At 34.4% G+C, this 15,545-nt stretch overlaps 1 protein-coding gene across 1 annotated transcript in view; it reads right to left on the reverse strand.

Annotated features, from left to right (window-relative positions):
• Positions 1 to 770: 770 nt before the first annotated feature.
• The window catches only part of LOC143245667 (uncharacterized), a 48,039-nt gene continuing 33,264 nt past the window's right edge, over positions 771 to 15,545 (reverse strand). Inside the window, exons 9-13 of the mRNA XM_076492016.1 lie at positions 12,951 to 13,102; positions 8,994 to 9,247; positions 2,844 to 2,989; positions 1,397 to 1,638; positions 771 to 813 (exon numbers count right to left, since the gene is read on the reverse strand). Coding sequence (XP_076348131.1) covers positions 771 to 813; positions 1,397 to 1,638; positions 2,844 to 2,989; positions 8,994 to 9,247; positions 12,951 to 13,102 — 837 coding nt within the window. The remainder of the gene's footprint in view (positions 814 to 1,396; positions 1,639 to 2,843; positions 2,990 to 8,993; positions 9,248 to 12,950; positions 13,103 to 15,545) is intronic.

The following is a 15,545-nucleotide window of genomic DNA, read 5'->3' on the forward strand; positions in this document are numbered from 1 at the left end:
GATATAAACAAACTTTTTCTGCAATAGGTGTTGAGAGATAAGGTCCTTCTGATGTCAAACACAGAAACAGAGACTGTCAATCTTGAATGCAAAGAAATTTACAGCATATCTTGTAGCTTGAAACAGAAATTTTTTCGTCCTTGTGTAACAGTGTAAACACCAATTCCTGCAGTCTCGAACTCGTGCTCCTTTGCTTTTTTGTCCTGTAAAACAAGTCTACAGATCTATACTTACATTGTTAAAGTGCTACTGAGGCAACTGCTTATGCTCATAAACAATGTACACACTATAAGGTCTATATTAACCAATAAGCAGCATCTGTATATGCAAGTTCTTTTTGATAGCCTGCTGCACAGTGTCATGCTTGGTTTTACATACTCAGGCATGCTCGGACAAACCACTGAACAGTTTACTTTCAACGCTGGTCTGTTGAATCACGCTCAGACTGCACAAAACAATTGTTCATAGGTCTCTTCTTAGAAACGAAAATTTTGGACACAAATATAAGAAAAACGTGACAAAACTGAATATTTCGATGAAACGGTACGTGATGGGCAAATTTGGATGTGATTTTCGTGATCAGTAGCCAAAATCTATAAGGAACACCCAACAGTGTTCAAGAAGCAAAACTTGTTGTGCAGTAATGAATCTAACCATTTTAAATTGTTCGTAATGCATCTGTATTACCGCTCGAACAATATCGAAGTCCTTCAGTCCTTTTGTTGAGCAAACGATATTCATCATCTAGAGTCGTCCCAGTCAGTAAAGGATCAGTCTGTGTTAACTGAGAAGTTTGCGTTGTCTTCGGCAAGCCTGTAACGATTGATGTAATTCATCAAAAGTAAATCTTTTCAAAGGTTTTGACAAAACAATATGCATATTTGATTTGTCTCAGCCAAATATATTAATATCTTAAGATTATATGTTGCAGCCGATCAGAGGAAAATCAACCGATTAACACCACCAATTTCTAACTTTTGGAATACAAACAAAAGATATGTGGGATTGATTGTAACATTACAATGCCCCAGTAGTCAAATGAGCGTGCATGTTTGATGCTGGGCTTTCATTCAAGACTCGCACGTTGTGAATTGAGCATCCAAATAACGAAACCATGCTGAGTCCTAGAGCAATAGAAAAGACTATTAGAAAATATTGATCGGTTATAGTTAGCGCCAGTTTTCCGCTTCAAGTATGATACTTGAATAAAAGTATTTATATTCACATCATACTTTCAGCTGTTTAAAAGTGTGAAAACTTCAGTAGACCTGTGCTTGATAGTTGTTTACGTGTTTACTATAGCAACGAAATATCGTCAATTGGATAATAAGAAACAACAGTACTCCAAATACTACATAACGAAACTGAAGTGTTATTGCAAAGAAATGCCCCTTACTTGACAATTGGATGTTTAGTACAGTTTGCAGGAACAGCACCAGTAAGGTAGCTACTATGAGGGCACGTTTCAAAATGGATACCCTTCTTCAGTAAGTCTTGATAGAGCGCTTTATCACCTAAAGCCCTGTACCCATGACCGATTCTTTCTATCTGAAGGAATTTCACGTGTCTGTCGACACTACTTGGAGGTCCAGCTTCTCCTGTATGTGCTGTTCTGTGTATTCCTAGTTGTGCTGCCCTCTGTTGGATGATAGTAATAAAAAGAAGGGCACATTTTATTCCATCGTTTTATGTAAAGCTTTTACTTTCAATTCCTTGAAATTAAACTTTATATGTTATGTTAACAGTTATGTTATTGACTGCTGTAACTATTGGTGAACTTTAGATGGATTCCTTAGATGTAGATGAAAAACAAACACACAAAATGCTATGAGATTCAACATTACAGAGAAATTCTTCCCTTTTAGCAGTTTCATTTTTTCTAGTCATGGTAAATGATTCTAAGAATTAAAACATATATGTTTATTTTAACATATATTGATACATGGTGTAACCGTGTACAAAATATTAGATTTTACGATACAATAAATATTCACTTTAATGGGTACTAGTATTTTTTTTGCATCTGCGTTTTTCAAGTGTAAATAATTAAATATTTTCTCAAACTTATGTTTTTGACAGATCTATCAAGAGTAGTATCAAGGTTTAGAGCTTGGTTACAAATCGCGTCGCATCCAACACCGTTGTTATTAAAATTAAGTGAGTTAGCAGTTTTTGTTTGTTATAGAAAAAGTTATTTATTTAATTGACTAACCATCCACCTGTGGTCGCTGTTAAATGAACTAAATTACATTAAAAAAACAAACGCCTTATACGTTTTTAATCGTAGAGTCTAGTTGAATTGTCTTATTTTATTACTATCTTCATTATTTCTAATTACAACATCCTTATAGGATCTTGTAAAAATGATGTTTTAATCTAATTCATTCCTTTCCAGCACTAGGAATATATTTTATTCATCATTATAACAATCTTATAAATACATTACGAACATTTACATGCAATATCTTATAGTATTATAAAACAAAGGAAAAAGAAGTCCTTCAGATGATCATCACGTTTCACTTTTAAGTAGCTGCTAAAATTTTATCAACGTGTTTTAGAACTTACTTGTACTGATAGATTTCATTAAAGAACCAATAATTTAACACTCTTTACAACCAGGGAAGTAAAAGACTTCCCACTTAATAATATTTCTATAAATATTTAATAATATGTTTTCTTTCTTTTATCGAGGCACTATCCTCAACGTGGTTGGAAAAGAAACACTTACCTCCCTTATCATCTTTATTAAGTTTTAGTTAACCAAACTTTTCACTCAATGATTCTCTTTGACAAGGAGATATTACAGTAACAACAGTATTATCAAGTGTCACGGTACGTACTTGAAATACTTCTATCACTTCCTTCTTCAATCCCTCTTCTCCTTCCAAATCCGGATTTGGCCCAATCCAAGATTTACTTAGGCCAATCCCAACAACGGACTTGTCTTTGAATTCTTCACACAGTGACAAAACCTCGCGAGCTTCATCTTAAAAAAAAAAATGGGTCAAGGAAGTTGTTTGTCAAGAAAAATAGTATAAATAAAAACCATTACTTTCTTGTACATTAAGTAAGACCACAGAACTTAAACATAACAACAATAAGAAAGAGATAAGTAGACGTTCTTAGCTATAGAGATGCAACAGATTTATTTGGGTATTCGTAATACTTCTGAAAATCTACTATTATTCAAATCTCACCCAATATGTTTTCGTGAAATCACGTATTAATATTAAATTTCAGTTATCAATTAACATTTGAACTAATTAAAACACATAATATTCTTGTAAAGTTGTCCTGTACATACTTTTAGAAAAGATAAAATCTCAACATTTTTATTCAGTTCATTTTGATAAAAAGGATGAAATAACCATTCTACGCCGTCTAATTCTCCGTTCATTTCTTAATACAATAAACGTTCACATCAATCTCTGGGCAAGAACTCCTTAAACTGTCTAGAATACCATAAAAAAATATTTTATATTAAATAATTTTTTTTTTCTTTTTTGTTGTTCATTGTTAATTTACTCAAAGAGAAATATGATCTGCCGTCACCACAAGCAATAAAACCTGGCTTTTAGTGATTTAAACCTCATGTTCTACTGCTGAGCCGCTGTGGAATTTAAACATGTTTAGAAATAATTTGCTTAATATCTTAATGATTAACTCTTGTAGCTCATAGTTTTAAACTAACGTACTTTAATAATAAACGAGCTGATTCCCAGTGGGTCAGCTGTAGGTTTAGGGACTTACAATGCTACATTTATAGGTTTGATGCTTCGTGGTCATTAAATAACTTACTGTGAAGCTTTTAATTACAGAACAACAACAAACAAACAAGAGTGTTTGTTTTGAAATTGCACAAAGCTGCTCGAGGGCTATCTGTGCTAGCCGTCCATAATTTAGAAGTGTAAGACTAGAGGGAAGGCAGCTAGTCATCACCACCCACCACCAACTCTTGGGCTACTTTTTTACCAACGAATAGTGGGATTGACTGTAACGTTATAACACCCCACGTCTGAAAGGATGAGCATGTTTGGTGTGACGGGATTCGAACCCACGACCCTCAGATTACGAGTCGCACGCCTTAACGCGCTTGGTCATGCAAGGCCTCAAACAAGAGTGTGTTGGTACAAATGTTTAATGTACTCGGACTGTTAATCCGGTGGACTCGTGGTTTTGTTCTGATGCCAAAATCAAAATAAATAACTGCTCTGTATTCAGGATTATTAGTGCATTATAAGTGCCAAGATCAAATACAATTATTCAGATAAAGTCTGAGATTTCGACAACAACGTCATGCCTCAGAGAGATTTATAACGGTGATTTTGGTTAAACATGTAGTTTGATATAATTAAATCCCCAGTTGGAGAGCTGTAACTTTAAGGACTTACAACTGTAAAGTCCAAATTCAACTCCCTGTTATAGATGTTGCAGATAGTCCAATGTAGCAGACATAAATAACTTTAGGTTTGGTGGTTTTGTGAACTTGTACTGAATCTTGTCTTTATGCTACACTTTCCTATACTTAAGATAAATCAAAATAAGAATTTAAATATTGAGAAGTGATAAATAGATACGAAAGTAGTGAAAATATAAGTGTCAATCTAAAGAAAAAGGTCATAATGAAGACAAAAAGCTCAAATCAAGGAAGAGCCCGGCAAACATGTGCTATCTGTGCTAGCCGTCCCTAATTTAGTAGTGTAAGACTAGAGGGAAGGCAACTAGTCATCACCACCCACTGCCAACTCTTGTGCTACTCTTTTACCAACGAATAGTGGGATTGACCATTACATTATAACGCCCCACGGCTGAAAGGGCTAGCATGTTTGGCGCGAAGGGACCGGCAAACCCTCAGGACATACGAGTCGCACGCCTTAACACGTTTGGCCATGCCGGGCCAGGAAAGACGTGAAAAGAAGTTAAAAAAAAACAAGAAAATTAAATTCATAAAATAAGAGTTCTAGCCCAAAATTTAGGAGAATAAAAAAGATAAAAATATATTAAAATGAAATAAAAATGAGTTTATTTAAAATCAGCGTGAAAGAATACCTAATATAATTGTTAATGATATTTCCAATACATACTGCTAAAAAAAATTAAAGGAACAAATACATATTTCAGTATAATTTTGTCATAACTAAATTTATGCGTGAAAACATATCAATTCGTCTTCAAGTGTATTAAAGTTTGCGAGTGAAGTTTGAAGCAACTCAAACAAAACCCACCCCATTTAAGGAAAATACTACTTCAAGGTACCCTAAACAAGGTTGTTGCGTGAAACTATGCATTCTTCATTAATTTTCGAAACAAACACCAACATGAATCTTTCGCGGCTCGTTTTGTCAGTGTGTACCTTCGTCTTCTGCACCCAAGCAGTCAGGCGCCATCTGACAGAAAATGAGATGGTGAGGGCGGTCCAGATGCTGGAGGATGGCCAGACCCAAAGGAGGGTGGCACAGCACGTCGGTGTATCACCAAGCGTCATCAAGTGACTTTGGCAATGCTACCAGGAGACGAACTCTTATGGCAGGAGACCAGGTCAAGGCCGTCAGGTTAGCTACGGCTCGACCACTATGAAATGACCGTCATCTTTCCACTGGAACCAGTATGTCGACCCAAACAGTTCGCAATCGTCTGCACGAAGGGCGCCTTAGGGTCACACGGCCTGCAAGAGGCGTTATTCTGACAGCGCGACCCGTGCAGCCAGGCAGGCGTATGCTTGGGTGGCCACACGAAATTACTCATACTCTACGGGGATGCTCTTAACGCACGACAGTATAGAGACGAAATTCTGGAACCCATTGTAAGACTTTTTGTTGGTGCTGCCGGCGACGGGTTCATTCTTATGGTGGTTAACGCGCGAGCCCACGTCGCCAGACTGTATGGACTTCCTTGACGAGGAAGGTATAGAGACTTTTGAGTGGCCCGCCAAATCTCCAGATTTAAATCCAATTGAACATTGTTGGTGTATGTTGTCGAGACGTGTTAGTGATCACCAACGCCCTCCCTCAGAATGTACAGGAACTCCGACAAACCCTGGTAGACGAGTGGGCTACCATACCAAAAGATAACATTGATAGACTGATTCAAAGTGTGCCAAATCGGTGTCAGAAGTGTGTCACAGTCCGTGGAGGTCACATTTGATATTGAATGTTTAAAACATTTCTTGAGTAAACGCAAGGAAACTATTTAAAGTATTTTTATATGAGATATCAGTTTTGGTAATATTGGTCATTTAAAAAAAATTATTTCTCCATATTTTACCGTTCATCACGCATTAAAAAATGACCCAGATGGAACTGAAATGAAGTAAATTACCTAAAAAAATTAAAATTATTATCACATTTGGAACACTGAGATAAATTACATAATAAAACGTACGTGTTCAATTAATATTTTGAGCAGTTTATATTATGAACTATATACGGTGTGTCTACGGATTTACAACGCTAAAATCAGGTGTTCGATTCTCTACGATGGGTTCAGCAGATAGCCCGATGTGGCTTTGCTATAAGAAAAACACACACACACTTGATGCAAATCCGGTATTTGTGAAAAAAATTTAACTGGTGGTTCTTGCTCAAACCAAAAAGATTCTCTGGACTATACAAAATTATTAAAATCATGGCCTGAGATCTTGTTTAATAAAATTACAGTAAAGGTACATTTACCATAAATTATAACTCATCAGAAGTAATGGCGATAAGCGGTGTTGGGATAGAAACTGAATAGTAAAAATTGAATAAAAAAATGGAGGTTTTGACATTAATATATTTGAAAGAATTCTAAGCAAACAGTAATCTAATATTTGAGAACTAACAATATCGGGAGAATCTAAGGAATAAAATAGATGAATCTGCAGACTTATTATACAACAATAAATTCATATAATATATTTATCTGAAACTACACTAAATCCGTAAACAGTTATTATTACTCAAGAACTGAGTGTTAAATGGTGTTTACAAGAAATAAAAATACAAAATCTGAAAAAGATTATTAGCAACGACATAGTGATTTGTAGAATGGCTGCCAATTTTTTTCAAGTTAAATAGCTTAATCTCTCGATATATTTGAAATCTAATTACAGCCGTGGCTATTTAGAATCCTATTTGATCTTATTTCAGTGAAAAATGTTACTACTGAGATATATTTAAGATGTACGTGATTTACGTAACGTATCACGTATTCATTTTATGTTTCGAAATAGTAAAAAACAGCTGTTATAAAAGACAGCTATGAAAGTGACAATGCAACTGCAGACAATGAAACAACTCCTTTAAACTTAAAAACTAGTTTCTGAGCCATTTTTGTAACAAAGAATAAGCAGTTTGCTATATGAAAAGGTATCCCTAGAGAAATGTAATAACACAAGTTTATGTTTAATCTAGAATTTTCAGGTACTTTGTTTGTTTTTTGAATTTCAAACAAAGCTACTCGAGGGCTATCTGTGCTAGCCGTTCCTAATTTTGCAGTGTAAGACTAGAGGGAAGGCAGCTAGTCATCACCACCCACCGCCAATTCTTGGGCTACTCTTTTACCAACGAATAGTTGGATTGATCGTCACATTATAACGCCCCCACGGCTGAAAGGACGAGCATGTTTGGTGTATAAACATTCGAACTCGCGACCCTTAGATTACGAATCGAGTGTTCTAACCACCTGGCCATGCCGGGAAAAGTAGTAAAATAGCACCTCTATTATAATATAAATACATATATTAATATTTTATAGAGAGTTCATACAAACTTCCATTGAAATGTGCTTCTTGATAGGAAGATGTAAAGGTAAGTAATTTATATAGTCTTCAGATAATTAATACAAAATAAATGTATCAGGTTTCATACCAAATTCCCTATATAAACACAAAGCAGTGTTAATGCCAAATTTAAATGTTAGGTTAAAAACGTTGACATGTAAATATGAACATAACGGTAATTATGATAAAAGATATGAATTTGAAAGTTACTAATAATTAAATAAAATAAATTAAAGAAATATAAAAATCATGTTTCTCCTTGTAACTGTATTTAGATAATATTATTTAAAGCATTACAGGTATGAAAGCTTTATATTTTTAGAAATGATTCATCGTAAGTATTTCAGGAGTTTAAAGTTTATTTATTTTGTATATTTTACATTTTTACCTTATTTATGATAATATTTTGTCTATACTTATTTTAAATATTTTAACTTGTCATTATCGTTTATATTAATATTTTATTTATCATATATGCATTTTGTTTCATTATATTATGGTTACTTAATTAATTATCTTTTTAAAGAAGTTTTAAATTGAAATTCATGGCTTTTCCTTCCCTCCTTGTCGTAGTCATTAAATTATAAATTGTTCGTGGTAAATACATCACAAATGCCTAAAACAAAATATGTTATTTGAATGGTGACTACTATCAGTAAATCTCTATTTAGCCAGAAAAGGGATGACGGTAGGCCCTTTTATTTTGCTAGTCTATCATAGCTATATGGAAATAACCTTACCTTTGGAGTCATGTGAAATTAAACAGAATACAGTTTACCAGTAATCTGTAGATCACATGCAGAGTTTGGAAACTAAGGTATTTACCTAGTCTCTCATGAAACACGACTCAAGCCACACATTTTTATTTCAAAGTTAATTTAGGTATATAATTTACTTAACCTAGCTTGAACAAAGTCCATTTAACACCCTCTTCATTTTCCTAGGTTTTCACTCGTAAAATACAGATCAAGCAAGACAACAAACACGGTAACCATTTAAAAACACTTAAGTTATCACATAACAATCATCTTTCTCAAATACATTTTGAGGAGCGACTAGGTCTTTCGATAAATGGCTGTAGTCTCTGATGCAACCACTTCTATATGCATCAAAAAAGAAGAAAAGCTGCTTAATAGAGATTTCAAAATTAAACACCTCAACAGTAACTACAACTATATTATTACTAGAAGCTTAGCCTAACGTATATTAAACAGTAACAATTTTTCATTACCAGCATTTTCTCTACCACAGTTAAGGAGAGAACGTGTTTTTATGCCATAATCTTCTTCTGCTCGCTGAAACCCTTTCGTTACTAGTTCGAGAACCTTTCTGTAGGTTACTCTTTCAGTACCGAAGAGATCATCGCTGGTATTCATGTTGGCCAAGTTTGCAGGTCGATAATGGACCTCACTGTATACCACGCCTTCGCTGGCCTGTTGTTCAGCCATCTCGTAAGCTATACGTTCAATAGCTGTGCAGTTTCCTCTGAAGGATTACACAAAGTTGTTTTATTATGTTCCATGTTTCATAAATTATAATATTGAAAAATAATTACATTCTATACATAAAAGAAGCACCTTTTTATGACTACTCTATGTAATATAAATTTTGTTCCTGGATAGTATGTGCTATTTCTTAATTGCTTATGTTGTAAAAGTACAGGAAATGGCCATTATTCCCTTCAAGCTTTGCTTTTGTGACCTGGATAATGAAATTTAGAAATTAACCTATTTTTTATGTAAAAACGGGCAAATTTGCACATTTTCATTCACATAACGTCTGAATAAAACAACATATGAATCAAGATTTACATGTATTTATACTAAAGTTATACAAAAATGTTTAGAAGTGAGTAGTTTTCGAGATTTGCGACTGTCATGTAAATCACTTTCACGTATCAGTCCCCAAATATAGTCTCCCATCATGTTTTCGTTATACGCCCCTTGGTAGCGGCGTTCAAAGACCAGTATATCATGGTGGAAGCGCTCGCCTAGCTCCTCTGAGTTTGCTCTCATGTTCTCCATGAATTTATCAAGATGAGTGTCAAGGATATAAAGTTTCAGTGTCATCCTGCAGCCCATTTTGCCCTTGATCTTCACCAGAGCCTCAACCAGTTTCACATAATTTTCGGTCTTATGATTGCCCGAGAAGCCCCGAACCACTGCGACAAAGTGCCCCAAGCCTTTTTTCCTTCCTATTGAACTTCTTGGGAATTCTGTGCACCCAGAATCTCGAAGGTACTTGAAGGTTGCAGACTCCTTATCAAAAGCTGTGACAAATTGTTTCATAAGACACAATTTTATGTGCAATTGTGGGAACAACATCTTCTGGAAGTCCACCAGTGGCTCACACTTGACATTGTGCCTCCCTACAGAGAACTCGGTTCGTTGTGGTCCGTGCTTCTTGTTGTAGTGCGCTGCGGTGTCCCTGCTGTTCCAAAGGCAAAGATAACAAGGAAACTTGGTAAAGCCTCCTTGGAAACCCATCAGAAATGCTACCATTTTGAAGTCTCCGATAACCTCCCAGCCATACTCAACATACGTCCAGGTTTCTAGCAAGATTTTGGCGCTGTTTCATTCCTCTTTGAGGTGCACCGAATGAGCCAGGGGAAGAGACGGATACTTATTCCCATTATGGAGCAGCACAGCTTTGCAGCTTCTGGATAAGCTATCAATTAAGAGGCACAGCTCGTTTGGGTTACATACAATTCCAATTGCCTCGCACAAACTGGATACATTGTGGCAGAAGCAGAGCACATCTTGACGAGTGAAGAAGCTTGAAAAATGTCGGTGACGCTTCCTCTGACTTGCGACTTCCACACTTTTATCTAACAAATCTCATTCCTTGAGCTTAGATATCAAATCAAATGCTCGGCATTCGACTTTGTTAGACCAAGATCTCTGATCAAATCATTGAGGTGTCAATACTAAATCTACCTGGAATGTTCTGGAAAATGGGTAAATTTGTAAATTTCATCACCCAGGTCACAAAAAAAAAGTAAAAATTTTGTCACATAGCGTTATTGAGAAAACATTTCAGTAAATTCGTTTTTATAATATAGTCGTAAAACTTAATGAATAATCAACGAAACTGAATTAGTTTTCTATTAAAAATTTAATGTAATTTTTGTGTATATTATGTTGAGGTGCAGAGAATTTCGAAAACTGTTATCGAATTTAACATACACAAAAGAAACGTCATATTAACAACAAAAGATATTCTTTCATTAACTTGTTATCGGACAGACTCCAAGTAACTGAGTGGCTAATCTAAAATATTATAAAGCTAAAAGCCGGGTTTAGATACTTGTGGTGGGCACATTATAAACAACCCATCGTGTAGGTCTGCACTTAACAACAACAAGTACCACACAGTGTTTCATGTCCTATTCTTTATATTTACTGATGAAGTTCACGACCTTCTCATATCATGTAATCACCGACATTCAACCTTATTACTAGGAAATTTGTTCATAATTCTTTCTAAGAATCAGTGTGTTACTCATAATTAGGTACTTTTTGAACCTGGTTTTAGTCAACATAGTGTCAAAAACTGTACTCTGGCCTCAGTGGTGCGTAAGCACGTTTAGTTTACGAATCTTCAGAAGAATGTGACAATAGGCTTACAATCTTTGAAATTTGCACAGATAACAACATTACCCCAAAGTCTTTTAGACTTACAAAATATGAAGAATAATATGAAAACAAGAAAAGAAAAAAAATGTTATCTGTGATATGTTTTAGAGTATTTCCAGTATAAAATGTCATCCATCAAGACAGAGACAATAGAGAAGAACACTGTAGAAAGCTCACGATATTAAATGAAGCCACACAAAAAAGTTAAAGTGAAAAGTAAAAACTTGTTGTATAGATTGATGCAGAGGATTAATAGTTATTTTAATTATAAGCTATACGATCAAATCTAATCAAAATAACGAAATGAATCTTATGGAAATAAAGTTTTCAAAAGGTTACGCAACTGATAATAAAATTACCAAAGACACTGACTCCAGAATAAAACAGAAATACTTTCACTAGTTAAACAACTTACTTTAATAATAATATATTTCCAGTAAAACAAAAGGAATGTCGCCTAATATTATTTTAACAATAATTCCTTCACCCCTCTACAAAAAAAAATTGTAATAGCTAAATAAAAACTGGATTAAAACTGATCCAAAAGTGAAATTGACAATAAACGAAATGGTCACTAAACATAGCATAAGTCACTATTATTTCTGATCCACTCCAGATAAGTCATTTCTTTTCTGTCATTTTGTATATCCATGAATTCACTGGCAGCAAAATAAAAGTGTAGAATTAAGATATGTTTCACGTTTCTTTTCCAAATATAGAATCAAACAGAATTGGTTAATTTGTTCAAATAACTGTCCAAATCTACTCGGGAACTGTCTGCGCTCGCCGAAACTACTTTTGAACTGATTTATTTTACCAGTAGTTCATATCGATGGGGCAATATGTAGATTGGAAAGGCGTTAGAAGTTTAAGAAGAAAAATTATATTATTACACGCATATGTAAATATAGTTTTCTTTCATGATAAGTTATCATAAGACAAAGTATAAAATATCAATCATAATGTCAATTTGCAGATTGAAATGTAATGAGAAAGAGAGATACATGTAAGAGGTTTTTTTTTTATAATTCGTACAAAGTGACACGAGGGATATCTGCTCTAATTATCCCTAATTTAGCAGTAAAAGAATAGTTTGTTTGTTTGCTTTTGAATTTTGCGCAATGTCTATTACACCTGTACGTATATATATATTTACATATGTGTGTTTGTGTGTATTTTTATCGGAATATCAAAAGCGAATACTTACAGACCAGTCAAGTACGCTGGAGAAATCTTGTAACAATAGTCCGAGCCGTTTTGAGCTAGCCCAGGTAAGTAGTAGATCTAACAGTCGCTGTTTAATCAATTTTGGAATTGTTATACATTAAATGTGAGCGATCTCTTTAGAGTATTATTAGTATGTATGTGCATAATATATCGTTATAGAGGTTACTACACATGATTACTAAACTTTAAGCATTTAAAATAAATCGTTTAAGACAAGACAAGAGCTGTGTGTATCACTTGGGTCGTTCATTTTCACACCCCTAATGCTCTTCAGTAAGTTATTTTACCTTACGTGATAAACTATTGATGAAAACCTATTTACTCACTTGATTATTGGCAAGTACCAGGCCATTGGTTTTAAGTAGTTAGCCAGAGTACTTGGTTCCTTTGTTACACATTTTTCCTTGAATTCGTCCAGCGTTTTGAAAGGCAGCTTATGGCTACTGTTCCTGGAATATTTACTGGTACAAATAAGTTTCTGTGGAAAGGTTTTATATTTTTACTACAAAATTATGAATTAGTTAGTATGATTCATTTGTCAACAACGTCTCACAACAATAAGAGAAATAATAAAATTCTCATCTATGTACTTTTGTTCACGCAAAGCTTGAATACCGGTAGTTTCATAAATATTCTATCGTTTATCTTTCACAACATGTATTGAATTTTTCAAACTGAAAAGTACTTAATGCGACATGTAGGCGAAAGGGACATATAAAAATTCCAGAGTAATATTCATCCCTTATTTAGATACACTGCTTATGACGTTTCTTTAAAATAATATTCATCCCTTATTTAGACACACTGCTTATGACGTTTTTTTTAAAAATAATATTCATCCCTTATTTAGATACACTGCTTATGACGTTTCATTAAAATAATATTCATCCCTTATTTAGATACACTGCTTATGACGTTTTTTTTTTAAATAATATTCATCCCTTATTTAGATACACTGCTTATGACGTTTTTTTTTTAATAATATTCATCCCTTATTTAGATACACTGCTTATGACGTTTTTTTTTTTAAATAATATTCATCCCTTATTTAGATACACTGCTTATGACGTTTTTTTTTTTAAATAATATTCATCCTTTATTTAGACACACTGCTTATGACGTTTCTTTAAAATAATATTTATCCCTTATTTAGACACACTGCTTATGACGTTTCTTTAAAATAATATTCATCCCTTATTTAGATACACTGCTTATTACGTTTTTTTTTAAATAATATTCATCCCTTATTTAGACACACTGCTTATGACGTTTCTTTAAAATAAAATAAAATAAAAACTTTCCCTTTTATGTAATTTTATATAATTTAAACTGTTATAGGCTTTAATCAAAATAATATTGTCCTCCACTGGAATAAGGATAAACTAAGGATTTCCAAGGCTAAAAAATTAGAGGTTCGATTCCCCTCTGGGGATACAGCAGATAACCCGAAGTGTCTTTACCATAAGAAAACACACGCACCCGATTAATATTATTTTAATTAAAACCCTATGTTTTCTTGTCTGAGCTTTAGGGAATTCAACATTTGTGGGAAAATATATTTCTAAATTTTCTTAAACTTTGTTCCTTCATTGCTGAAAAATCAGATTTCCCGTGAATATTAATAATAGTTATAACAGTTTATTTGTTTTCTAGTTAAGCACAAAGCTATCTATGTTATGACTCCAATGGGTATCAAAACCAGGTTTCTAGCGCTGTAAGTCCGAAAGCATATGAAAGTGTATCAGATTATATTATAAGATAAAGAAAACTCTTTGTTTTACTTGTGTTGATAAGATATGTATTGATTGTGACGATTGGTGTCACATTCCTCCACGAAACGTTTTCCACTGGGACAGCGGTAAGTTTTCGGATTCACAATGCTAAAATCAGGGGTTCGATTCTCCTCGTTGGACTCAGCTGATAGCCCGATGTTGCTTCGCTATAGGAAAAACACACACTCGTCCACGAGAAAGTCATTCAACTCGCTTCTAACTCAAGGAAGTGGAAAAAGATGTTTCAGGTGTTGTTCCACAATATACCATACATATTTGATTGGATTCAGGTTGTCATGGTATATGAATAAAGTCAACGTCATGCTCTCAAAACATTGGGGGACTATTCGTGCTATATGGAAGAAGATAGTGTCATTTTGATAGACATCTCTCTCTGCAGGACAGAAATAATGTAAAATTGGGTGATGATTATAACTCAGTACTATTAAGTAACGACTGGCATCGACTTTACCTTCTAATGGCATGATTGCACCCAAATCATAACAGGAAAGTGCGCCCTACACCATTACTGAATCGACAAAACACTTCACTGTTGGAACCAAGCATTCAAGACTATAAAGTTCTTCAGGTTGGCGTCATACCTGTACTCATTCACTTATTAAGAACATGGTGAGAAACGAGTTATCTGACAATATCACACTTATCCACTGCCTGGTAGTCTGTAGTATGTGCTCTCTGTACCACTAAATGCTCAACCATGAATTTTCAAGTGTAATGAGTGGTTGGTGCATTGTAACCTGAATACGATATCCCATTTTGTGGAGTTCTTGACTGACTGTTTTTAGTGAAACTGGCTGCTTTCACCTCAGGTTGAAATTGTGGTTAATTGGTCTGCGGTTCATCGCTTGTATGAACTTGCAGTTCAATTTAATACATGGATATCATGATCCTGGAGTATGTGCGTTCACCTCCTGTTGTATTTTGCTGAATATGTTTTTTATTGTCACAGTTCCATAGTGTCATTACCTTAAACACCGTTGTTTGTGAAAGATCAGCAAGTTGAGTTATCTTGGTCACTAGAGCTCTCTCCAAACATTCTCCAACAATCGGCCCTCTTTCAGAATCATTATGATTATAGGCAACCAGGCCTCTCCAGCGTTTTTATATATGACCCTCTGCATATTAAGA

The sequence above is a fragment of the Tachypleus tridentatus genome, chromosome 2, assembly GCF_004210375.1.
Source record: "Tachypleus tridentatus isolate NWPU-2018 chromosome 2, ASM421037v1, whole genome shotgun sequence".
NCBI classification, from domain to species: Eukaryota; Metazoa; Arthropoda; class Merostomata; order Xiphosura; family Limulidae; genus Tachypleus; species Tachypleus tridentatus.